This window comes from Trichinella spiralis (genome assembly GCF_000181795.1).
Source record: "Trichinella spiralis strain ISS 195 chromosome Unknown Scfld4, whole genome shotgun sequence".
Lineage (NCBI taxonomy): Eukaryota > Metazoa > Nematoda > Enoplea > Trichinellida > Trichinellidae > Trichinella > Trichinella spiralis.
Window position 1 is genome coordinate 10,667,577 of NW_003526943.1, and position 27,500 is coordinate 10,695,076.

Sequence of the window (27,500 nt, forward strand, 5' to 3'; positions counted from 1 at the left end):
ATATAATTAGAGGTTTTTCCCCTTGGGGGGGGGGGTTTCTCCACACTTTGGTATAAAGCCGGTTTCACGTGTTTTTTTTTTTTGCTTGTTTTTTGATAAGGTGCTGGTGGGGATTGAAAAAAATAAAAGGAAAAATTTTTAAAACTTTTTTTTTTTGGGGTTTTTTTTTTGAAGAAATTTAATATTTCCGCCCTTGAGAAAAGACCGCCCATTTTGGGCACAATAAAATAAGGGAAATAATGGATAAAAAATTTTTTTTCCGGGAAATGCTGTTTCCGAGAAAAAAGTTAAAATCTCCCCCCACAATATAATATTTTAAAAATAAACCAGAATTTTCCAAAGAAAGGGCCAAAATTCCAACACACACAAATAAAATTTTGGAAATAAAAAAATATTTCCCTTTTTTTATGTTTCCGTCCATTATTATTAAAAGTTAAGTAATTCCTAAAGGGAATATTTTGACCCAAATGAAAGTGAAAAAATATTCCAGCTAATCACAACTGAAAAAGTTGATTCAATGAGCCAATTAGACAAGGGAAACCCAATACGGAAAAGACTTCACGGCCCAATAAAATGAAAACCAATACGACAAAGATTTGACGGTCCAATAAAATAGCGTGGGCAAAGACCAATAAGAGAAAAGCGGGACCGAGTAGTACCAAACCGTTTTTAATTTTTGTTAATAATAAATTTTATAATTCACTTTAAACTACTTTGAAATGCTTTAATTTTAACAGTAGCTTAAATTAAATTTTAAACAATTTGGCTTTTTAATATAGTTTGTTTAATGTGCATTTGATTACCTCAAAACGTTCTAGCCGCAGTGGTGCGCAGAAACGAAATTTTTCTTGAAAGCAGAGTTGATATCAATGGAGCACATTACTCCCTCACTATTTACTAGCAATGAAGCTTCTTTGGAGTGTGGGAATTTTGTTTCAGTGAACTCAACATTACGGATAAAAGATGGTTCAATTTATTCTTTGTTGATCATTAACAAATCTCAGAAATATGCTATTTTTAATTTTGTTGAAATGGAGTCTAATGATTTGATTATAAACCCAGTGAATGATATAATTGAACCAAATGGTTTGAAATTTGTTCAAATTTCATTACCACTAATAAGAATTTATGGTCCCAACTATTTAAAAACTCCTGTGAAAGTGATGCTGTATACTACGTTTGTCAGTGCACTCTTAATATATTCCATTGATATTCGATCCATGCGGCGAGACATGAATGTCGATGACTCAGAAATTCATAAGAACAGCATCTTGATTTTTCCGCCTGCAGTGGATGTGGAAAAAATTCAAAGCAATGAAAATTTCGAGACAGAAATTGAAACAGTTGAAAGTAATGTTCAACAGTCTATTATTCAGGCGAATTACACAGGCAAGGCATCACTTGTTGATACGTTTGTTAAACAAGGTTCTAATTCTTCTGAAACCACTTGCGTTATCAATCCAACCCTGGAAAGTAGCAGTGTTGAAGACGTGAAACCAAAGGAAGTTGAAAAAGCAGATTGTGCAAATGAGGCATCAAATTTTTCTCATTCGAAATTTGAAATAATCATTTCAGACAATCAAACAGATTGTAACCCTGCAGTTGGAACAAGTGTATTTCTGAAGCATAAGCAAGGTATCATCAGCACACTTGATGACATCAAATATACCGCTGAACTGTTGGAGAAACAGGCTGAAAATGTGAAAAAACTGAATAAATTTCAGGAGCACAAAAGTCCTGAAACTAGTGTTCGAAAGAGAGCTGTTACTATAAAAAAAATACGGCAATTTGTTCCTGAAATGCACGTTCACCGTATGGAGCTGAAGCAAATTTCATCTCAGCAAATGTTAACTTTTGCTTTATTAGCTGTCATATTTTTGGTTCTTATTATTTTATATTTTTATAAAATTTAACAAAATTCTTCTAATCGCTTATAATGCACGTTTATTTTCTTTTGTTGACTGCATTTACTTTATTCACAACATCTTTTATTATACAATTTAATCATGTATTGAATCTCTCTTTGAATTTGATTCTTTGCTTAATATCTTTATTAATAGTTTGCATTGCTTTTATATGAAAATTTTTTTAAAAGTTTATTCATTTATTACTGGTAGATATCTATAATCAAATTCTAAACGTCATTCAGTTGTAATTACGTTTGACTGTGGCTTAAATGTAATATGTGCAGCTTTTCTTCATTGCTAATGGCAAATCTTAAGTAATGCTTCTTTGCATTGTTTAACAATATTTACATTGTTGAATAGCTGAATAAATGCTGATGCTGCTAAAATAAGATAAAATACAAATGAATTTGACGTGATGTTTACCAATTTTTATCATTGTGCATTTCGAATTAAACTTTCAGAAAAGCAATACAAATTTTCTAATTAAATTTAAGGAAAGTAATTAATAGCTATCACTTCTCTCAAATTTTAAATTTCAGATATTAAAATTTGTAACTAAATAAATTGCCAATTTTGACAACATTGAATGCTAAGGACTATTTTTATGGACTAGCTCCCTCCATCAACATCCTTCAATGATTACGCATTTTACGAAGAAAGAACATTTTTTACAAGAGTTTAATTTTTACAATACGAAACTGACCTGGAAATTCTTCACTGTTTAAAGTGCATAAGGCTTTCCGTCACATTTATTATTAGCAATAAAACTGATTTCAAGCAAATTCTTTTATGCATTTGCATATTTTAATTTAAAATTAAAAAGCGCAACACATTTATTCATTCAGTTAACTTATAAATGCAAATAATTCAATCTGATTATTATCTGGGAAATAGTTATTCCTCATTATATAATAAAATGATATTAGGAATGCTTTCAATTTAGTTAACAATGAAACAGCTTGTTTACTTTCCTGTAGATTTACTAATAACTACATATGTCATTTTTAAAAAGTTCATATAGCTAATCTAAATGCAGGTAGACATTATTTGTAAAAGGGTATGATTTTCAACTATGCTGAAATTGGAATTCACTTTAGTCGGAACATTTTAACAAAAGATAAATGCGACAAATAACTAAAACGTTCTCAAAAAATCAATAAAAACAAAATAGTAAATGACATCAGTTTAAACGTTATTCAATTTTATTACACTCTATTTCATGCTTGACAGCAAAATTCAAAAAGATTTTTAAAAAAGAACAATAACCCTTCTTATCCAGGGTTAAATTTCTACCATATTTCTAAATTAAATCATTTAATCAAAAAATGATATGATTTATGGCACTGTTAATTAATGTCACATCAGTTTTTTATTTTTTCCCTATTGCATGAGAGCATAACAGAAGAGTAACACTGAATGAACATTTTATTTACAAAAAAAACTATATGTAAAATAAATTTCACAGTTTATGATTTAATTGATGGTATATAAAATGGAAAACAGTACTTCATAATCAACAGTCAATAGTAAAAGAAAAAAAATTAAACATCGAAATTTGCACACGCTACTTGAAATTCAGTTTGAAGTTTGGAAAGCAAAAGCAAAAACAAACTGTTATTACCAATTAGGACTCTGTTTAAGAGAGAAAAAAGAACATATATATATATATATTTGATTGTATGAACTAAACATAAAATTTTTTGATTTATAACTGATAATGTGTTTTATCATTAAAAAATTATTTATGTAAAGTAGAGTAAAAAATTTTATATGTAATCAGCTTTACAAAGCTGTCTGGTGAATTTTATAAAAGTTCATAACAGCTGTACAAAGCTTTCAGAGCTTCAAGCCGCTGTGCTGAATCTTTCAGTGGCAAATTTTCAGATAAATCGCTTGAAACAGACTCATACCTAAAACAAACGTGCAACCGAAATTATTGAAATAATATATATGCATATATATTGTTATCTGACAAGTACTTTTTCACTAGCCATTCGTGACGTTTTGAAATGTGTTTGCGAATCTGCTCAAATCTGGTCACGAACTGTAAATTTTCTTGAAAAGCAGCTTGAGCTACGTCAAGAACGGACAGCTGGCAAAAAATAGCAACAATATTGCAAAACGTATCGCTTGGTTTGGTATCTTTGAAATAAATCAACTGCCAAGCCAAACTCTGAAACCAATCAGCACTCTCGGTGACACTCTTCATTGTGCTTTGGTGCTGAAAAATCCCATTGCTGATTAGTTAATTTGTTTAAAACAATGAATCAACAAACAAACTAACCGAAGTGATCTGTTTCAAGCATTTCATAACAATATCAATAATTATCGATGAATTGAAAGATCGATTCAACCTGTTCACCAAAGCTAACAATTTCTCAGCCGCATCCAACTGTACCATCCTTTTGCACATATCTTCAGATTCTTCGCTCAACTCATCTGCAAAGTATTCAAATTTATACGTCAAGAAAAAATAAAAATACATTTAATCTGAATCAAATTTTTACTAAGACGTAACACCGCATTCTCTATGCAAACCAGACGATCACTTTCTACAATTGTTTTCAACAGATTTGAAATTTCATCATGCTGTGTTACAACATTCTAAATAGAAAGACAAATTAATAATTTCAATAATTAAAATCCTTCCTCATTGCATTGAAAAAGTGAAACTGCACCGAATTTGTATTCTTATGCAACAGCGTGTCATTTTGCAATACCGGCAACTCAGTGTCCAAACAGTTCGCTTGTTCAATTATTGAATCCATAACATCTAAAAGGAAAATCATTCATCAATACGTGCTTGAAATTGTTATAAATAAACAAACAAAAATTATATGATAATATTATTTTTTATCAAAAATTTCACTCACTCTGCTGCAGTGTCAAACAAGGGATTCGTCGTATGATTCCATTCGATTTATTTTTCTCCTTCGCCTCTGCACTCATAATTTCTTCGAAAATGTTTCTCGTAGATGCATTCAGTATATCTGGTGAAAATAAATTCAAATAAAGTAAAACGAAATACACTTGTTGTAAGAGTAGTTCTACCGGAATAGTTGAACGAGCTATTGTGAAGACGGTTCTGTATCGGTGTTTCGAAGTCAATGGAGGAGAATTTCAAAAAATTGAATGACAAAGAGTCATTTCTATTGGCCAGACGTTCGCATTCAGCTATGTACGGTGTCATCTGAAATTTGCTGTCCACTTCAATAGCACTGCGCATTGATTTCAACGATGGCGTTTCGAAATAATCTCTGATTTCTTTTATTACGAAATCTTCACTATCCTTGTCTGAAAGGTTGCTCGATTCTGTGTTATTCAATTTTTTCTCTGAATTTTCAGGCGACGAACCACATTCAGACGAACGTGCTGTTGGTTCAACCTGCACAGCCGCATCTGCATCTTCAGTGGCATATTCCGTCGATGAACATTTTGCATGCAATTTTGATGTGTCAAAGTAACTGTTTATTGGAGAATATTCCAAAAGTTCGTTAAAGTTGACGGCTGATTCACGCGTCTTCTTAAAATCACCCTGCAGATATGCAGAAATCAAAGAAGTACATGCTGTCTGATGGTGGGGTGATTTTGCTGATGCCAAATTCTGAAATTCAACATTCACTTCAGCTGCATTTTCACCAACAATTGTAGAATCAAATTTCGGCGTTTTTGTCAAACTGCCAAACTGTGGTGGCGACAAACAGTCCTCCGCCATGTTATTCATTGAAGTCTGATTTGCAGGAAATGATTCCCGTGGAATTTCAGTTAAATGTTTCAAATTGTCAACTGCCTCCATTAGAGACACCGACTTGTCGGTTTTCAAAGGGATAAAATTCTGATCACAACGATCTGAACAGAACAACAATTCAGTCGGTCCCATGCATAGATCAGTACCATCCGTATCAACATCGACGTTGCCTGGCTCGTTGAATGCAATAACTTCATCGTTGGATGGTTTCGAATCCGCTCCAGTCCGATCAGTCTGCTCATAATTGCAATTCCATGACATTTGCATATTTAGCAAATTTTCAGAACTAACAGTAATATTGCTTTCACGTCGCACGTCAGCCGAAGAAGCACCATCACTGCATAATAATGCAGCCGAACTTTGACCAGAGTCGTCTGAAAAATCTTCAAAATTTTCATTCGACAATGACAGAACTTTGGTGCTTCTGTAAAGTGGCTGTTGCCGTTCATCAAAATTCAATGGTGAATAACGTTTTTCTTCAAATGGACGAAATTCAAACATTTCCAACATATCAGAAAACTTGGGTAACTTTTCTATTAACAAAGACGGCGCTGGACATTCTGCTTCGTTCACAGCGTCCAATTCGGCAAATCCTCTTCCACTTGAACCACTGTACTTCAGTGCAGACGTTGAACTGGACAAAACTATTTAGGAAAAAAAATTACAAAATTATTTGTTAATATTTCTGCGTAGATTAAATTGCACAAGATGGAAATTTCAAACTTGAAGCGGTAGTTTCTGCCGGTGAACAACACTCTTCAATAACAATCCGTGGAATATCCGCCAAACTGATACTTTTCACTTCATCTACCGCGGGCAGTGCTAAAATTTCAATAATTATCCAACTGAAGATGGTGAACAACAAACATGCAAAAATGTTATTCACAAAAAAGACATTGCAATTTCAACATATTGCAAATTGAACTTTATCAAAAATATCTCGAACAGCATGTGCAAGGTGCAGATGATAAAAAATAATTTTATTTATAAAAAGTACATTAATTATCCTCAACTCAACTCAAAAGCAGTGAGTGAGTGCATTGTGATGCAAGAAAAATGAGTGCAAAATAAAAATAAATGACAAATATATTATAGAATTAAAAAAATTCCAAGTGCGTACCATTTTGCATATCAGACAAATTCGATAAAAAAGAACTTCCAGACTGGAATTCTGGCTTTTGGTCACCCAAAGTTGGTTCCATCAATTCATTCTGCTTATGCGCTTGAATTCAAATTTCACATCAATTTATTTATAAAGGCATATTTTCACAAATAAATTAATCTGAAAAATAAAATACCTGCAACATTGGTTTCCAATAAACAAACTGATTCATTAGCAATAACAGATTGATTTCTGTTCAAATTGATAATGTTATTCTCAAACAAAGACGATTCATCTTTCGCATCATGCACAGCATATGAATCTGAAAAAGATCGATTAATAAAAATAAACAAATATATTAAAAAAAATCCAATCTCTTACTTTCAACTTTGCATTCATTCGCATCAAGCAATGATGAATTGGATTTGACATTAATGCCATAAACGTGATCTATCAATTGAAAAAATATTAATTAATAAAAAAAATTAAACAAAAAATCCATAAAACAACTTTGCTGTTGGACAACTTCCGATCTGGTCATACATTCAAATGCGTCTGCGTTCTGGTCACTTTGAGCATTCGAAAGTTCTTTGGCACCTAAAATTTTGCATACATTCGTAAAATGTGTAATTTGAAAAAAAATTTTTTACATTCTTCTTCATCGGATGTTTCACATTCATTTCCACTATCCGATTTGTATTGTTGAAGAAAATTATTCAAAACCAATTTCCTTCTACAGCAAGCTTGAAATTCGATCAACGTTTCAATTTCCATTGATAAATTATCACCACTTTCCATTTTATCATTTTCATCCACAACAGCAACTGCACAAGTTTCACCTTGTTCTTTCTCATCAAATGGCATTTCACCTCCAATGGAATTCTCCTTTTCTTCAATTTTCAATTGTTCATTTTGAACGAGAAGATGCTCGTTGAAATGATCCACATTTGAATATTCATGCTGAAAATAGAAAATTATCATATTTACTATTTTTCCATAACAAAGCAAAAATAAACAAATAAACAAACCATTTCAACCGCTTGTTGACAATTTTTACGAAGATACGTTTTCCACGCTTTTTGAATAATACAAGCAGCTTGTTGCTCTCGGCGCAAGGCGAACAAAACCGTAGCCAGACTGTTCAAGCACAATATCCAAACCCGCTCATCGGTGTATTCCAAATTTTGCAGACGATCAAATTCGAAAAAATCTGGCACGTGTCCAATTTCACGAATCTAATAGTATTAAATTTATAAAAATAAAAAAAAATTATCATGAAATGATCAATAATATTATTTATTTACTGATTTTTGAAACAACATGTGATTTGCTTTTTCGTTTAATTTCAATTCATTCGGCGGAATGAAAGATTCTCTCGACGTAGTCATGCTCGTCTCAAATTTGATCACATCTACCGGCAGTACAGAAGGCAAATAATAATTTATGGTGCAGCACAAAACTCGACCATCAGCAAGTGATAAATTTAAATTATCAACCTATAAAAATTTAGCAATGTTAAAATAATAAATAAATACGTTTATGAATAACCTCTATGTCGTAGTGTGCAGCAATGCAACCAAGCCAGCAAATGAAAAGTTCCGAAATGGTCATCTTTTTGTGCAGCTTTATGTTCAGCATTTTCTTCGCTTCAGGGGAATTTTTCATTCGAAGGCTCCTCCTCAGAGAAATAATTTCCGGCATCAGTGGCGATTGAACCACTTCATCCGGAAATTCCAACTAAATTAAATCAATAATTTTTATATTTTCATTAAAAAATTTCAAAATAACACCCACTTTGTGCAAAATTAATCTCCACAGCAGAGCCATTATTTTGTCACGATCTCCTCCCACAATGGACGCGGCATCGACATCTGAAAATTATTCACAATTTATTAATTTAAAAATTTCAACCTCACAACCCGTTCAACCTCCAATATTGATATTGGCCGACATGAAGTTATCCAAAGCCAATTGGACATTGTGTAATTTCTGAAGTCGGCTAATTGGAGGACCGCGCAAGTTGGTAACTAAACCAGGATTTTCCGTAAACATTGCGGCAAGTCGCCTATACACAAAAAGAAAAGATTTTTCATGAAGAAAATAAATAAAAAATAAGTAGAAAAATCTTCATCTTCTCTGATCTGATTCACTACATGCATTGTAAAAGTTTTCTATTCTAATTTTCATTAAAAGAAAAAACTTACGTAAGAGCAAGTCCATCTCTCAAATCTACGGCAAGATTTTCTATAGCCAGTGGCTTTTCATCGTACCATGCTTGCTCGTATTTCGGCACGTAACCCACAGCAGCTAAAGTTTTGAACAAGTTTCCTTCGCCACTCAAAATTTCCTTATTCAACACCACGAAAATGTCCCTAATTGTCTAATTATTAAAAAAAAAGTTATTATCATTATAATACATATATATTAATGAGAAAAAGTAACCTACCTTATATTTGGAATTGGGATTAAACAGACAAGGATCTTGCTTAATCAATCGCTTTTGCTTGGCGAAATCAAGAAAAATAAATAAGGACAGAAATTTTTGCAAGAAAAATTTACTAATCGCAGGTTGATAATCTAAAGAAAAAAACTCAGCTTTACAATCAATCCATTTAAATGTAGGATGAAATAAAATCAAATACCATTCTTGTAGATGTTGCGCACATGAGCAATACCGTATTGCTTAAGTAGCTCGGGATCGCTCAGCATACGGAAGCGAATAAAACTGATCAAACCACGAACTGTGCAGTCGCCATGCAATTGAATAATTTCTGAATACACAACTTCCAGACCAATACGAAGCCATAACGGATGTACAGACAGCAATAGATTGGTGATGAATCTCATTATTCCTAAAAAAATTATATGAATAAAATTAGAACTGCAGCAGTTTGTAATGCAAAAGAAGAAAACCTTGATCACGATGGATGGCAACATCACGACGAACCAGAATTTTGCCTTTCTCAACAGCTTGACATACTCGATAAACCACTGACCTGACTTCACAAAAAGCTTTGCTAGCGCTCAAACGAAGCAAATTTAATTGTTGAACAGCCGCGTATTGCTTCAAAGAAACTCTACGTTGAGCAGCAGCTTTCGGCGAGACATTTGCTGACGATGAAGAAAAAATTTTTTTCAAGTTTACTTAAAAAAACATTATTAATAATAATAAAATTAGTTTCACATCGTATTCACTTTACAAAGCATACCTTGCGTTGCTTCGCTGTTAGAATCGTCCGTAATGAAATCTTGGGTCAAAAGATGATTCAAAAATGTTGTAAACACATGTTCCACGAAAGGAAGCTTAAAATTTGCATCCTTACGAACCGACTGCTGAGAATTATGATTTGCTAAAACAATGATTTGAAAACGATCAACTTCATCAAACATCCAATAGCAACAAGAAACCTTGAATTCTGTTTGGCCTTGCGCTAAGTTTCTCTGATTCAAACTCACGTCCCATTTTTACGTTTGACTTTATCGCACTTGTCTTTGGAATTCGTTGCATACACAGAGGCAGTTTCTTCTAAAATTCACACAAATTAAGCTTATAATGGACAAAAATCAATTTCGCTTATTTAAATGCAATCAAAGTTGACTCAAAACATATTTGAAGGTCATCTGATAGATGAAAAGAAGAAAATTTCGAAAAAAACACCAATTGAAAACAAACCTGCTTGAGCGAAATCTCTTGAGGCAAAACACAACTACCAACCAAAGTGGCTCGTAACCAATAGCGGATCGGCACATCCACGTATTCATCTTCGTCGGATGGGAACATTGTCACTTTCAAAGGAAGAGAGAGTCGAAAATTTCCCGTCTCTGTGGGCTTCCATTTAACCACGCACTCAATTTCGCCTTTCGCAGGAACAAGCGCTGCTTCATTATCAACACTAAATTAAATTCAAAAAAACCAATTAATCATACAATAATTTTGAAACTGAACAAATTCACCTAATGTCAGTTCTGTTCACTGATGAAAAGTCGAAGAAAAACTGTTGGTCACACTGTTTGTTGTTGACGACAAGAAACGACTGTTGGGCTGTTTTACCAAAAGTGACCGATCCAAAACTCAAAATAGCAGTCCGAGAAAAATGAGTAAGTTCAAGACGAACGGGCGATTGCGACGGACTGTACAAAGCATACGATGCCATCGCTGGAAATCAACAAACGTTCAACTTCAGTTCAAATGGCGAAAACTTCAACTAAATTTAAACAAAACACTAACACAATAATAAAAAGCAATAAATACTTTAAATTGACGTTGATTTTGAACAAAAAAAAGTTTAAACTTGCTGCCAACCAATTTGTAAACAACACGGACTAAAGAACTAGCAGAACAATGAATAAGTAGGTTAGCGCTTCAAAATTACAGTTGGAAATGAAAATCAGGCAACAACAAGCAATTTTCACTACAATAGGATTTTTGTCCACAACATTATTCTATTAAATATATTAATAAATTATATTTTTATTTAATTGAATATTTTTTATGAATTCTTATAATGGTTTAATTCACAAAAAAGTAAATCCTGATTTACACAACTTTCTAATACTGCATGTAACGATTGAAAGTGAACTGATACATGAAAAAGGGGCTGAAGTATATGTTGAGCAGACATCATTTGATAAAAATATAAAATAAATATTTAATATTCATGATGATTGGATGAAATTTTCTTTTGACAGCAATTCATGTGCATTCTCACAATTTCTATTCAAAACTGACGACTACAGTAAACAGCCAAGTGTCATCATTGAAGCAGAGTAAGCTGGAATTGCAAATTTGTCACCAGCGGTTGTCCTGTACAGCGCGAGGTTTTCCTTGGTGTAATTTATCATTCAACAGGGTTGAAACATAATTTGTGAAAAATTAAAAGTTGTGTGTATGATTCCAATATAAATTTTCAGAAAACTTATTATACTTGTCTCTGCATTAAACACGAATTTATTAATTAATTAAATTATTAATAAATTGAGTTTTTTCAGTTGTTTATAGCCAACAGATCAATCAACAGTCATAAAAATATACTTTGACAAATCAGTATCTCGCTAGAATTGATCTCATCTTTATTCTGTTTTATTGGGTGAAAAAGTTTAAGCCGTATATGTCAATAAAAAGCATATACATTTAAATGAATCAAATTTGAATCAAATCGAAATATAAGACAAACAAAAATCTTACCCAAATGGGAGAAAGTGAGCAAAAGTTTGTCGCATATAAAACAAGAAATATTTATTAAAATTTTATTGTGATTAAAATTCCATTTTACCCTAGAAGTGTACAAAGCTTGTACATTAATAAAGATAACAGTTGCACGCTTTGAAAATATTTGCCTGCGCAGGGAGTCGAACCCTGATCTTTACGTTAAAAGCGTAACGCTCCACCAATTCAGCTACACAGGCTTACGTTTAATTCGTTTTTAATTTATATTTATAAGTAAATCCCGGATTTTGCCATATATGCCTTTTTCTGCCTTTTTTGATGATTTTTCCATGATATTGCCTTTTTATGCCTTTTCTGATAATTTTTACATGAAATAGCTTTTTTTATAATTCAATGCAAAATTCAACTTTGCCCAGTGTTATGTACCCAGTGTAGGTGAAGACTTACAAAGAATGTTGTGATAAACTGATTTCAGCTAACAAAGATCTTAAAGAAATACAATGCATAGCAGAATTGTTCAAAGGAAAATCCAATGCACAACTTATTGGCATGAATATTGAGTCTGCGGTTTGTTTCAAATATGCACCAGTGACCTCAGCTGAGGTGGAAAGAAAGTTTTTGCAGTTAAAGTATATTCTTCCAGACAGACGACATAGTTTAACACCAGATAATTTGAAAAAAAAATGCTTGTAATTATGCGCAACCAGACAAGATAAACCATATTTGTACACTTGAAACTTGTAATATGGTACCATTTCCACCGTATTTAAGAAATAGAAATATTTGCCTTTTTTTAAATAAATGCCTTTTTACTGTTTTTTTGTAATTTTATTTTTCCTTTTTTGCCTGCCTATTTCAGAGTTTTTTTAGTGCCTAAACATCCGGGCTCTAATTATAACAAATAAAGGTGACTTTTACATTATAAATAATATTGCGCGCAGTTGATTTCTCAGTATGTTGCAGAGAGTGAATTTCTTTTACTAAAGCAGGCAATTCAAGCTTCAAACAATAAAACGTTCAAAATCTTAGTCGTCCAAGAAGAAGATGATAAATTTTTAAAAAATACCAAATGTTTTACTTGTAGAGTTTTCATATAACGCACAACGCCATTTTTTGTTGATATTTATTTATTGAGATATCAATTTAGTTTAAATATATCGCCCAAATTTTACAAAATATATTAAAATTAAAAAAAACATTCAGTTCACTTACTTGCACATTGCTACATGCAAACAATTACCAATTTAAATAAAGCAAAGTGCAAAAAAGAAAATAAAGAAAAACAACAACAACAACAATAATAATAATAATCATGCTGCATTTGGATTATTTGTTCACAACAACAAAGCAGGCAGTATGTGGTGAAACAAATATGAGCAAAATTTTGTCCATCATTGATTATTCAACTCGAAAAAAAGAGGCTTAAATAGAAAAGAATGGGAAAGAGGGGACATTTTTCACATGGCTACATGCAGGCAGGCATGTGGACGTCAAGGGGTGGAATTCGAAAAATTCTCTTGTCAACGCTTCATCTCCCCGGCTCTTCTGCCTTGCAATCGTTGCTGTGGGACATTCGCATGCGTGACGTGTTCGTCTTTCAGACGAGCTTCGTGGGACAATGCAGCGGTCGGTGCCAAAAAGGCAAAAGTACCTCTGGAACATTTGTTCGCATAATGACCCTTGTCGCCACATTTGTAGCAAGTGACGTCTTGCAGGGGTCGTCGTGTTTGGTCAGAAGGGGCGGCTTGGAAGTTGCGCCCGAATGGAGGAAGGTTGGTGTGCAATCCTTCACCGGATGTCAAATTTGGGCAGGAACTAACTTTGTGCCCAATTTCACCGCAGTGGTGGCAGACGATGAAATTCGACTGCTGCTTGCGCTGGGACGAAATGTCGGCGTTGGGCAGGTCGAAGTTGGGATGTGAGCGCAGACATTTCGGTCCGTCAGGGCAGAAGCCGTTCAAAAATGACAAACACATCACCCGACGCCGGTGTCGATTTTTGCAATGGGGGCCGTGCCTGCAGAATCCACGGTCGTACCATGGACAATCTTTCAGCTTGCTTTCCGGGTCGATGTGCCTGAACGGGCACTCCTTGTTGCTGCAGGCGTTGTATTTGGAGTAGAAAAAGCACTCGGGCATTTTGCTCACATCGTATTCGTGCAAAAATTCACACTGGTCCCCCTTTTTGCACAGACCCCTGAGCCAGTGCTTGCAGACGATGCTTTTGTCGCCGCTGACGTGGCGCAGTGGACACAAAGTGCCCAGGCGACAAGTGGACACGCGAAAAAAGGTGCACATCGCCGAGCCGGTCTTGTCCATACCGGGAAACGGCAGCGGTTGTAAGCCTTGTTGCGATTGCAACGATTTTTCCACTTCAAACACAACATCGGACGCATTGTTCAGCCGTTCCAAATACGACATCTTGACTGACCAAATCTGAAAGCAAAATTATTCACTATCTATCAAATATCTGTATTAAATATTTTCAAACAACACTACAAGACAGATACTTTCATAAAAATAAAAAAACGGAATACAAAAAACCGACTGTTTTTCAAAATTAAAAAAAATGAACCAATTTAATTTTCAAGTTAATGATACCATAAGACAAACAACAAATTTGATTCATGCTTTTTTGAAAAACAAATTGTAAAATAATACTTCAAAAATATTCTATATTTATTTTCATTATAAAATAAACTAAAAAAAGAATTTTTCATTTTTTATTTTCACAATTTCTATTGCAAATCCCAACTTGCATATTTTCAAAACTTTCGAAAATTTCAAAACAAACCGCTCCTTCCACAGTCATATTTATTGTGAACAACACTATATGTGTCATACATCTGGAAGACAATGAATCATAAATACCCACATTAGCAGAAACTGTTAACTATGCCGTCATTTTACCAAATTCTGTTTACTGACGCAATGCAAAGGTTCCTTTGTAAATTCAAACATTTTACTTCACATAACTGTACACTTTCGGTACATGTCATCGATCATGAACAATTTTCATTCATACTTTCGACACAAGTGGAAAAACAAAAACGAAAAAAACAGAATCAACTGTTGCTGATGAACAGTTCGCTTTTCCGAATTCAAAACCTGCATGGCAATGCAGCTGTTTCACCTGTAAAAATTAGCTGAAAATCATTTTTTCAACTATAGATATAACAACTGAACTTGTAAAATATTAACAATGATATAAGTAACTTTTGTTAACATTGCGTTAAAAAGATCTGATTTCAAAATGATTTACTTTACACACAAGCAAGTTATGTTATGAAGTACAATGTTATTTTCTAATTTACGATTTTCGGTAATTCTAATTTACGAAAGTCTGCAGCGACATTAAAAAATACACAAAAAATAACCAGATGAGTTTCAGCATGAATGACAAATGTTCATGTTCGTAATTTTAATGTTTCAAATAAAACGATATCAATAGCTGCACGGTCATTGAGAATTTTATTGCGATGTTCTGCGGCAATCAATTAACGAAAAACACAGAAAGTGTCATTTAAAATATATCCCACGTGCAGGATAATGAAAGATAATATTTTTCGGCAACATAAGCATTGAAGTAACAATTCCAAATCGTTGACACATCAGATTACAAAAATATGAACAAAGTCGGCTGCCTGAAAGAAAAATCTGCAAAACAAATATAATTTTATACATATACACACATGTATACATATATATATATTTTTCAAAATATGTACCAGACGAATAAGTGAAATGATGACAAAAATTGGCATTATTGATATTACACATAACTAAATAAAATTACATTTATATTATAAAATGAATACTTACTTGAAACGACAACAATTTTCAAGATCGAATTTGGATTATATAACGTAATAACTGAATCTTTTAGAAGAATTTATTCCAATGAAAATATAACAATACAAAAAACTGTTGAAAATATTAATTTCGTGGCAACTATTTCATACTGTACTGTAAAAAGTATTCAAGAGTAAATTGTTTTTTATGTGAAAACAGGTAAAAACGTTTTCAGCTGCAAAAATTTGCTAAAGTAAAATATAGTAAAAATACAATATTATTATTAAATTTTTAAAGTAAATTACAATTTATATTTTGAATCATTTATTCTTCATCGAGGAAAAATTGCAGTATTAACATTATGCTTCCTTCTAATTTTAACAAATCATTTCAAATTCTTTTTCATGTGTAATACATTTTTTAAATAATAATTATTTCTTATTTAAATGATAAAAGTTATAAATTTCTATTATATTTTGGAGAGATGAGAAAAAATTTTAGTGAAGAATGTTTGGTTGTTGTCGAGATTGTAATTAGCGGAGATTTTATGACTCTTTTATGTTGAAATTTGTGGGTCAAAACTGATTTTATTGACACAATTACAACATTGTTAATACGTTACCAAGTTGCCCAAAGCGTCTACAGGATAATATCAATCCTGCTAGATTAGTATTGTAAATAAATAAAACGAAATATTTGTGCTGCAAAATCAAGCCGTCAATTTGGAAAAGGGCAATGAGCAAGGGTACGCTGAAAAGCAAAGAATTTTTAAGTTATTTGTTAAAAATTGTTTTTTCAACGAGTTCATTTGAGCAATTTTCACAAAATATGCGCACTAGTAGGACAGTTGTCTGTGTGTTTTCAAGGATAGTATTTCACGTTTGATCGAACTGTTGTCGGTAGTGGGATTTAGCCTGAAAACTACATTAATCCTTTAAACCACGATATTTTCTCGTTGTTGTTATTTTGTAGTCACCATCGTGTGTGTGTGTGTGTGTGACAGTAAAGTATGCCGTTTGCTGTTTATCATTGCAGTCAACTCTTAACCATAGCAGGACAGTTCTATTCAATCTGTTAACAATTATTTAACATGGAATTATTACGACTGCGATTAAAACAACAATTTGAACAATATTTGAATTGGCGCTCAATTTGAATACAGTCCGCTAAACATGCGTAAACTGGGAAAATTGAATGAAGTTTTAAGAATGACTTCGATGTGGATTTTTTTATTTTCAAATCATTGCAGCTGCATTTTTTGCAATGAATTTTTAAAAATAATTTACTATCTTCTCACTTTTCCAATTACACTTTATTCACTTTAATTTCGCTGCGAGAAGTAAATTCTGTACAGAAGTTTCCAAAAAATTAAGTTCAAAATTGAAATTTATGTACATTTTAAGCTTCAGACTATATTAATTTAAAATGTTTTTGCAATCACAAAAGATGTACGAAAAGTATGCAAAGAAGAGCAGTTGTTCTTATTACTGAATAGTTAAAAGATTTATCAACGAAATACACTTTTATAATATTCAGAATATCAAATCAAGCGTTTAAACTAAATAATTTAAATTAGTTGTAAGCATTTCTGTTAATCCAATGCTATTTGCTTCAGGTGTTAAAGATGATAAATCTTTTGTTTTGCAATATTTACTTCTACAATATGACTACGATTTACCATGCTACTAATTTACTTTTTAATCTACTGATTAATTATTTGTCTTATGAAATGAAACATGGAAATGGTTGAGCAATTTTTAAAATAACAATGTATTTGCACTGTCGAATATTTACGTTGTTTTTTTTTATTGAAATTATAACCTTGATTATTTCCTAGGCTATCAATACTGTTTTCAGTTCTGTTATTTGGTCAAAAAAAGAAAAGCAATGTGCAAATTTTGTTTATTGTATTTTTTGTAAATAACATGTTGAAGAAACAACAACTTTTAAAAAATATTTACTATGTCAATATTTTCAATCAGTTAAGCTTATCAGTAAACTTTTTTGCTAACAATCAATTTCTTTGCTCGTTTAAGCACTAATCAAATTTCAGCACTAAAATTAGAGTGAGGCTTAGCTGTTGTATTTCAAAGTCGAATAATGTTATTATCTATCGGCAGAAATATTTTATTTGAGCATATTTCTCTAGTCATAAAGCATACATTGCAAAGCCAGCTTATTTATCAGTCTGCCAGCTGCAGAAATGTACCGTCGGCTGTAAAACTTGGAACACCGTCAAGTAAGATGTGCAAAGTTAGTGTTTAAGAAAAAATGATCGATTTTTATTAAATTTTTGTATTATATATTTTTTAAATATGTTCAATCACATTTCAAATTATTTTAGATTTTGATGTTTTTCATGCACGCATAATGCAATAACAATTAATTGTTTGTTGATTAATAAGACAGTTTTTAGAAGACTTTACCTGTTAATTAGTGTCTTTTCCGTGTTTTATGATGCATGGTTGTTAATTAATTTTTCAAATTGAAATGTGAGCAATAAAGATATCCAAACATGGCAACCTACACGTGAGAAATTAGAACCAAAATATTATGAAACACAAACTGTAATTAACTATTAAAATATTTAAACGGAATTTACGTTTTATTTGAAAAACATGTATAAGTTTTCCGTTACTATCATCTTTGGAAATCAACCTTAATAAAAAACAGAATTTATATGATAATGAAATTAATTTTTGAAAAAATGATTAAATGCAAATCATACTGTTCAAAATTATAAATTGTATTTGGAAGCAAAAAATGTTGTTGTGAACTATCTTGCTATGAAATCTCATTTATTTTTCTGTTCATACGTCAAATGAGCTTGTCAAATTCATTTTCTATTCCATTCATTATTAGGCATCATCATTTATTTAATTGATCTACTCAATTCACACAACTGGTGAATAATAACAAATAACATATTTTAATTGTTACGTTTGAAGCTAATAAGCTAAATAAAACGGATCATCATGGATACATAAAGGAATCATCCATCTTTCAGCTGCTACTTTATTTCAATATTCATAACACGAATCATCTATTTTCATTACTTATTGTTGAGGTACGTTCTGTTTTGTAATTTTCATAAATTTGAATATTTTTGATTTTCAATAATTTTAACTAGAGAAGTTTAATCTTTTGTTACTTTTTGAAAATGATTTCATATTTCATCAAATAACTTTCAACGCTATAAACTTTAAAATAATTCATATAAGAAATATCAAGTGAAAATAGCACATAATAAGATAGTGTTATACTGATACTGCATTAACTTATTAGCAGATGACAGAGGATTTGTTTTCTTGCATTAGTATATTTTACAACTTGCTCATTTACTTTATTCATTCATCGTTAATATGAAAGACTGTGAATAAAACAACAAAGAAAAGATATTATTGGATAGGGTAACGTTTCTGCTATATGCAGTGGAAAGTAAAAAGAATTTGTGAAGAACATCATTTGTATTTATTCATATTCAAAAGTGAAGTTTAATAGTAATTTATTTTTGCATATCTCTTTGGAAATCACAATCGCGTAATAGAAATTTATATATATTTTTTTGAAACAAGCGATTGTATCTGCTTAATTTTTTACAAACTTTTCAATAATGAATTTCTAGCTGATAAATGAATTTTTTTTCTTGTTATTATTCAATCAACTTTACCTTAATGCATAAATTTCAGCAAAAGCAATTTGTAAAATGCAAATGACAAAAAAATTGTCGTTTTGCTGTTTAGCATTCAAACATATTACCATAATTCTTAGCAAAGAGTGATTTTTTACAATTTCTTGACAAGACATGAATTTTGGACTTTTAATATATTTTTATTTTTGCTTTGCAAAATATTATTCCCTTTATTTTCTAAAAAATTATATTCAATTCCAAATATAATCATACAGTATTACAGTATCATCAAATTGCCAAAAATGACAAATTATCATGAAGAATCGATAGTCTGATTTGAAATTTTGACATTTTTCTCAAAAAATATCCAATGACAACTGGCTAATCAAGAAGGAATGAGTCACAATGTGTAAAAATTTCATTTTTACAAATAAATCCAATTGAACAATTTCCTTACTTTTTCAACATATCAGCATTGAATTACAAATATGCTGTTTCACTTTTTCTTCCTTGCTCCATTAATAATTTTCTTTTTTTGAAAATTGAGCACCATTTTCAAAAATTTTTTCTCGTCGATTAAGCTGCATTTGTGAAAGCGTCGAAAAATTACTTTTTCTCCATTTGCTTGCGGTTGAACATTGAAAAAAATTTTTCCTTGTCTTTAAAATTTTCATTTATTTATTATTGTGCTGTAAAATTTTATTTTTTTTATTTGAATGAATTCAGTATTTATTTTACAATATTATATATTAAATTTGAAAAGCACTGTAGTGAATTTATTCAACTTTCATCCAATGTTCTGTACAATGCTGATATAATTGATGGTCAGTTGTTTGTTTCGTTTCAAAATGAGAATCAATGAAAATTTAATTATAATCCAATGTTTACATATATTTAAATTAAATAATGCTATTATTACAAGATTGTGTCAATTTGAACTGATATCAGTGTCTTAAAATATTTTGAAAATTGAATTAAAGAAGTGTATCATTTCCCCCCAAGTAATTCAAATTTGTTTTCTGAAGAATGAATTGAAAGAATTGAATGAAAGAACTGCAGTTGAAGCCAAACGTCAGCGTCAGTGATTGTAAAATTATTGAATATTTTTAAAAAATTATGTATACGAAGAAATGTTTATTTCAATATTATTCAAATTTGATGATCAAATTTTCAAATTTAGTAAATTATTTAAGATAACATACGCCTGAAAGTATAAAATATAAAAAGGAATTTGTTAACGGTAAATTTAAATTTAATTTTTCTCGATTGATTTTTCATATTTTGCTAATGCTTTGCAAATTTGGCTCTACAAAAGTTCCAAGAAGGAAGTAGTTGTAAGCAAATCAGGAAAAAAGCTCTGTTCCTTCTTCTTCCTCTGTCAAATATGAAATAAGATCAGTTGAAATAAACACGTTTTGGCTGAAAATAAAAAAACAAAAAAAAATTTAAATGTACGATCGATTAAAATGAAACGCAACAGAGAGAGAGAGAGAGAGAGAGAGGGAGGGGTAGGGAGGGTATTTTTTCTTTCTCAATAGAAACAAAGACAGAGAAAATTACGTTTCCTTATTGACTGGGCAAATTGGCTGGCTTGTATCCGTTGCATATTTGTGAATTGAGCGAAACCGCGCTGAAAATAGTGATTTAATTCGACACCGTCGAATGCGCAACAAGACGGCTATAGCTTTCATTGAGCTAATGGCTTCTGTGTGATGATGATGATGATGATGATGATGAACGAGCAAGTCGAGTGGAACGTGTACTTTTTCTTATTAATCTTCTTGGACAGTTGTGGAACTTCTGAATCATTGAATCAGATGATCTGAACTGAACATACCGCTCAACTAGCAGCTATTCACAGCTTTGGGCTAATTTCGACAGTATTTTTGCCCAACATTAAGTTATTCATCACTGACAATCTCGAGCTAAGTCGCATTATATTATGGCAGCCATGATTCGACTGGGTTCGTCGCTTCGTCGATTAAAAGTAATTAATTCCAGTTTGTTGAATAAAATTCCCATTTACCAGTGGAACTTTCGAGAATATTTAGTTTCCATTACTGCTACCTAACTGCTGGTACTAATTTGATCAAATAATTAATTTTAGTGGGGAGGGGAGGGGAGGGGGAGAAGTCTGTATACTGCAGAAAATGACGAGCAAAATTCTCATCATTGCAATATGATTCGACAGTAATTAAATAAACAGTTGCAGTTTGCTTTCCTTTATCTTTCTTTTTATCTTTTCAACGTTATTCGATAATCAATGCTATTGCATGATTCTTTCACTTATGCAAGAAAAGAAAAAGAACAAATATCTGTTCATTTCTTTTTTTCTTTGTTTTTCTTCTCAATTTTGATATTTTAAATTAAAATTAAACTTTTAACTCTTAAATATAAAATAATAACTAGAAAAATGTTATTGGACTTTATTTTTGAAAAAAGGAAATTTTCTATCTGCTTTATGGTTGCTTTTGTGATTCCATATGGCAAACTTGCGATAATGATATATTAATAATGTCGTCAATGGAGTGTGAAATTAGTTGATCGCAAATTGTCAGTTTGCTTTTTTGACTGATTTTAAACTGACATTTATCACGCTATTTCATAATCTTATTTCAATTAATCATACTGAAATGCGCGAATTATTTCTGTAAACTGAAATCGCACATAAAAGGTGCCTCTGCTGAAACTCTATTACTTCAGCATTTATGCTTTATCTTCAGATGTTTTTTATTCATATTTTTCTAATAATTTTTTAAAAATATTTGCATCGTTTTGGATATATATTTTTCAATTCATTTCCAAATGCAGTGGTTTGGTTTTATTTACAAAAATTGACGATAAAGCAATCATTTTATTCACAAAAAAATTAAAAGATTTTTTTGAAAATTAAAAGATAAAAAAATTTAAAGTTTACGTAAAATTTACATTCATGGAAATTTATAATGTTGAATTTTGTAATTTCTGTAGCTTTTGCAAATTCATCACTTTAGTATGTATTATTATACTATGAATAATGAATAATAATAATAAATGTATTGTAATTATTTGTTAAATTTTTAAGAATTCTATTATTTTGTCATCTATTATTGTTGTTTGCGTTTGCACGGATAGTGTTACTCATTTATGCATAGCTCAGTTGAATAAATAATAAAGTATGACCTTTATTTTAATTATGAGTAATTTATAAATGCAAATTAGCAATTATATCAACACTGTTAAAAATAAATACCGTCTTCTAATGAAAAACAGTGGAACACTGTCACGAAATTTTCATTTTATCATGCTGAAACATGCATTTTAAATTTTAAATCTAAACTTTTTTATTTCGTTTCATCAAGCTTAATATTTAAAAAATGCAGGAAAACTAATACACTGAGCAGCATTTCTATACATATTTATCAGTGTATATAAGCCAGCTAATTGCTTTTTTTCTTTCAACTGTCGCTTTAACATAAATAAGAATTTAAATATCTAATTTGACTTTTACTTTAAAATTGATTCAGCGTAATTTAACAGAATTATTAATCCCTTTTATTACTGACGCCTATTAATCATGTTAAAATAGTTTTATTTATGACACTGATTTGGTTGAAAATTTTTTATTGGTTTGTGTTTTTTATGTTAATTAATTTTCAATATAAGGAAAAATGAAAAAAAAACTAAATTGCAATATACTTTTTAAATTTTACTTTTTTAATCCTTTTGTGCAACACAAAATGCTAATAGGATTTGTAAAAGTTGTATTAAAACGTGACTAAATTGTTTGAATTTCAAACAAGAAAATTATTGCCTGAATAAATAATGCAGTTTTATCAAATTTTAACTGATTTGAAAACATCATAAATCCAATTTACGCATATTTCATTTATGTGCTCAGCAATTTTGCCTACTCAAAAAATTCGTTCAACAAATATACTTCTTTCAATACTTAAAGAATGAAAAGTATACTTTTTAAGGTGAGAAAATTAAATTTTAAAAACGGACATTTATTACAAGAATAATTTATGCAAAATGTGCATATAATTTCATTTCACATTTATCTGTTCTAATTAATCCAAAAAGCGATTAAATAATTTACAAAGCTTCTTTTTTCTATTATTCAATAGTCTTGTTCTTAGCAATTTTTCACATTTATAATAAATTTATCGTAGACAACTTTCTTGCAAAACTTCTAACTACCAGAATTGTAAATTTTTAAGGAAAATTTTTTGCAAATTCATTTATAGACTTAATCATAATTTTTGCATAATAATAAGTGAAGAGGTAATAGTTTTTCATATGAAAAATTCATAGTGAATTAAAGTATTGAAAAAACGCTATAAAGCAGCTATATTATTCATGAACTGATGTTTCATGTTTGATGATTGCAGCACTAGTGATGTTTATATGTGAACATATTTTTGTTTCTTGCAATAGCTAATGACATGTTTTTATTATTTTCCTTCTTCTGGTCCATAATTTGGGTTCTGTTACAATGGTTACGCAACATGTATTTATTGATACAAAGTGGCATTTTGTAAAGAAATATGACATCATTATCCTTATTGACAATTTTCAATGGATTCTATTTCAACGCTATTGCCCTTCAACTGAAATGCATTAATAATCAGACTTGAACTCTACATGTATATATATATATATATATGCCATTTTGTTTGCTTGAAAATGTATATGTAAATTCTCTTTCTTTTTAATTAAATGCATTTTTATTTAAAATTAATGCTCATTTGCATAAATGTGATGCTATTTTAGAGCATGGAAAACAGAGTACCATTGACACAAGAAGAAATGAAAACTGCATGCGATGCCGAACAAGGAAAATCCAAAGGACATCCAGGGTTAAAAGATTTTGTAAGTAAATTATTTCAAAAAGTTTCAATTCTTTGCAATATTGAAAAACATACTGCATCTCAAAATTTCATTTTTATGCATATTATACACTACTCTAAGCATGTGATGTTGAAAACTACTATTTTTAAATAACTTTTACCTTTCAAAAGTTATAAAATAAATGATAAAATTTCGATAAGAATTTCAGATTAAATTCAAAATTAGCTTTACTTAACTTTAATTAACCTAAAAAATAAATTATTATTCATTTGCAATAAAAGGTTTGAAAAACAAATCAGAATCAGCACATGCCTTAATTTTCCAAATTTATCATAATAACATGAAAGATGTAGATACGAAAATTTTCTTAAATAACAATCATGTTCTTCACTATATTCAATATTAGTATGTCCAATTTTGGCAAATTTTTAAGTAACAACTTTTACTGAATATTACAATACATTTTCGAATTGCACATACCGTTATATTTTATAGTTTTAAGAATAGCAAAGTAAATTTCATTTAGCATTTATTTTTTAATGACATTCTGTTTATTATTGAGTTTATTTAATTAAATAGATACTATAATAAATAGCAAAAATTGACAAATTAGTAATGTAAACAAATTTTGTGATTAATTTCATAAATAATGCAAAGCATTTCAGAAGCAGTAGTTTTTTACATTAATTTTATTAAAATAAACAGGCTAATAATTTATTTCAAGCTTTACGTAAACTGTTAATTTAATTATATATGCTCATAGTATAAATGTTCATTTATTTTTATTTCTTCATGCATTGTTGCAAAGAAATTTTTATTACGTAATTCATCGTAGTTTTAGCTTCTAGATTAAAAATAGTCAGATTTCTATTTTTTAATTTTAAATCAGATTATTTATATTTCTGTCATTAGTCCCTGTCATCTATTTTAATAAAAAATTTATGAATAGAATGCTTTGCAAGTACTGAAAAATAATAATTTATTTTGGTTTCATAAAATGTATTTTTCATCTAATTAGATGATAATTTTTATTTATTAAATAATGAGATTAATTACTATTATAAAAAGTTTTTGTAATAATTACATCATTTTTGAATTTTATTTGCATCGTGTTTTAAATTTCATTTTTTAAGGAATTCAAACAGATTACTAATTTTTTTGTTAATATTCTTTAAAAAAGGGTCTCAAATTGATATCAAGCATCATTTAATGATGAATTAATGGTTTACATAAATAAGCATTTTATGCAAAGTATTTTTAAAATTACTGCACTGCTTGATTATTATAACAATTATTTAAATGCATTTTAGTATATTTGTAATATTTCACCAGTATACTACTTATATTGCTGAAAAAACAATTTGCACAGCATTTTTGGCATAAGAGAAATATTGAATCAACTACTTTTATTTACAAAATGCTAAATGAATGCTCAAGCATTTAATAACAATAAAAATTGGTAAATAGCTCACTGAAAATTATTATGATACATATCTTTTGTAATACCTTTTGCAATTTTGTAATGTTGATTGCATATGAAGCACTGCATGTGCAGTTTATTTGCAATATACAAAGAAATATTTCATGTGAATAAATGGTTTAATAGAATGTTAAATTTCTTCATTGTATGTGTCTTTAAATACTATAATTCTTTTAGATTATTTATAGAAAATGATAAAATCCGTTTTATTTAAAAGGTTCTATTTGTTGCATGCTGAAATTGCATATGCAGTAAATGACATTCTGAATTTAAATAAATTTTGCAAAAATTTAAGTAAGTTTTATATGAATTGCAATTTTTTAAATCTCTATTAAGCATTACTTTTATCTTAATCTTTTACTTTGGGCAATTTATTTAAAAATTTTCCATAAGTGACTGAAAAAATCAGCATAAGAATAAGAATATGATGCTTGAATAAGTATATCAAATAATTTATATGCCTTTAAAGCATATTTATTTGCATATTGAATAAACCTTTAATAATTAGCAGTTGTTTTGGCAATAATTAATAGAAATAAAATATCATTAATTATTTGAATTGCTTGCTTTATTAACTTCATATTTTTAGGGTAATATTATTATTTAAAATTGAAACTAAATAATTTATTAAACCAACGTTAATACAATTTTAAGTATAAATAAATGAACACCTCATAATTTTAAACCTTAAACACACATAAAAGTTTATACTTGATATTAGTGATATATCTAAAGCAATAACTATTAATCAAGTAATAGCTTAATTATAAAAATTCATTTTATCTGATAAAGACTAAACCTTGTAGAACATATTCAACAACTGTGAACTTGTAAATTTCATACAATTTTTTAATTTTTAATTTTTAATCTTTAATTTTGCATTTTTGTTTTGCAAGTTGGTAAAAAAGTAGTTCTGGTGGAAAAGAATGATGATTGTCCAATGTTACCGGGATTGAAATGTTTTAAATTTCAAAGTGTTATTAATACTGCTTAGTGAAAATCAATTTTTCAATTAAGAAATTTTACCTTTGATTCAATATGGCAGTCGATGGCAGCTGTCAGTAAGATGGAAAATAAAAAAATTTTCAAATAAATTACGGTTACACTACCTGCAGGTATGTGACGTGTGATTTTAAATTAAAAGCAAAATGTTTCGCTTCCCAATGCAGCTTATGGCAAATTTATTACTTATCTTCTTACAATTTTGCAAACTTCACATCAAGGCAGAATTACATAAACTACTTCCAACCCTTTTAATTCATGCGTAATTAGTATGAAATATAATAAGCTTTTCAAATTTTGTTTGTTAAATGCGTGGATTTATTTCATAAGTAATAAAAATAAAGCAGTTGAAACTATTAAGAACTGATAAAGGTGTGATTTTGAAAGCAAACATATCAGCACTTCATTAATAATTTAATTATCCTAAATCATCAGTAATGTATTGTGTTACTTATATATTACAATAATATCATGTAAGCAGAGTATTGATTAGACATATAAAATTTTAAATGTGCTTTGCAAGTTACCTACAAGATGTTTATAGTGGGCAAATTTATAAGCCACCGGAAGAGAGTACAATTAACAGTAAATAATTTTAAGAGGAAACTTGAATTTTGCTATACTATTTCAATTTACCACGGATTTGGAGAATACAACTGTTATGTTTGAAAATTTTTAATATGAAAATTGAACACTAAAAGCCGTTAAAATATTTGCCTTTGCAATATTTACTAAAAATAATCATCGTGCAATATCGTCATAAGATTCTTTTCTAATTTTAATTTGATCATAATGTGTGTGTTATCACCTGCTTTCATACGTTTTTCACTTGATTATTA

General features: G+C 29.9%; 5 protein-coding genes and 1 non-coding gene across 6 annotated transcripts; 3 read left to right on the plus strand and 3 right to left on the minus strand.

Moving 5' to 3' along the window:
- Positions 1-818: 818 nt before the first annotated feature.
- Tsp_06396a (hypothetical protein) lies at positions 819-2,470 on the plus strand (the record flags this gene model as incomplete). Its single annotated transcript, XM_003378381.1, has 2 exons — positions 819-1,880; positions 2,447-2,470. Coding segments are annotated over 2 exons (1,086 nt in total), but the record flags the coding sequence as incomplete, so codon positions are not given.
- A 1,241-nt stretch (positions 2,471-3,711) lies between these two features.
- Positions 3,712-10,911, minus strand: Tsp_06395 (hypothetical protein). The gene is made up of 26 exons (XM_003378382.1): positions 10,712-10,911; positions 10,431-10,650; positions 10,166-10,283; positions 9,967-10,107; positions 9,671-9,901; positions 9,400-9,609; positions 9,204-9,334; positions 8,962-9,137; positions 8,686-8,822; positions 8,546-8,628; positions 8,306-8,494; positions 8,062-8,253; positions 7,786-7,992; positions 7,408-7,717; positions 7,268-7,354; positions 7,139-7,207; positions 6,954-7,079; positions 6,812-6,877; positions 6,379-6,477; positions 4,938-6,299; positions 4,781-4,897; positions 4,586-4,680; positions 4,415-4,511; positions 4,192-4,346; positions 3,887-4,128; positions 3,712-3,817 (listed from the first exon to the last, which is right to left on the minus strand). Exons 1-26 carry the CDS (start codon positions 10,909-10,911, stop codon positions 3,712-3,714), a joined length of 5,166 nt encoding a protein of 1,721 aa, XP_003378430.1.
- Positions 10,912-12,091: 1,180 nt separating this feature from the next.
- Tsp_06394 lies at positions 12,092-12,163 on the minus strand. The gene has a single exon. It is a non-coding gene; the product is annotated as a tRNA-Lys (tRNA).
- A 1,281-nt stretch (positions 12,164-13,444) lies between these two features.
- On the minus strand, positions 13,445-14,735 carry Tsp_06393 (cleavage and polyadenylation specificity factor protein subunit 4). The gene is made up of 2 exons (XM_003378383.1): positions 14,718-14,735; positions 13,445-14,359 (listed from the first exon to the last, which is right to left on the minus strand). Exons 1-2 carry the CDS (start codon positions 14,733-14,735, stop codon positions 13,445-13,447), a joined length of 933 nt encoding a protein of 310 aa, XP_003378431.1.
- Positions 14,736-17,140: 2,405 nt separating this feature from the next.
- Positions 17,141-20,562, plus strand: Tsp_06392 (hypothetical protein). The gene is made up of 5 exons (XM_003378384.1): positions 17,141-17,189; positions 17,865-17,954; positions 18,221-18,282; positions 20,327-20,423; positions 20,540-20,562. Exons 1-5 carry the CDS (start codon positions 17,141-17,143, stop codon positions 20,560-20,562), a joined length of 321 nt encoding a protein of 106 aa, XP_003378432.1.
- A 3,542-nt stretch (positions 20,563-24,104) lies between these two features.
- On the plus strand, positions 24,105-24,414 carry Tsp_06391 (hypothetical protein). The gene is made up of 2 exons (XM_003378385.1): positions 24,105-24,200; positions 24,388-24,414. Exons 1-2 carry the CDS (start codon positions 24,105-24,107, stop codon positions 24,412-24,414), a joined length of 123 nt encoding a protein of 40 aa, XP_003378433.1.
- The last annotated feature ends 3,086 nt before the right edge of the window (positions 24,415-27,500 follow it).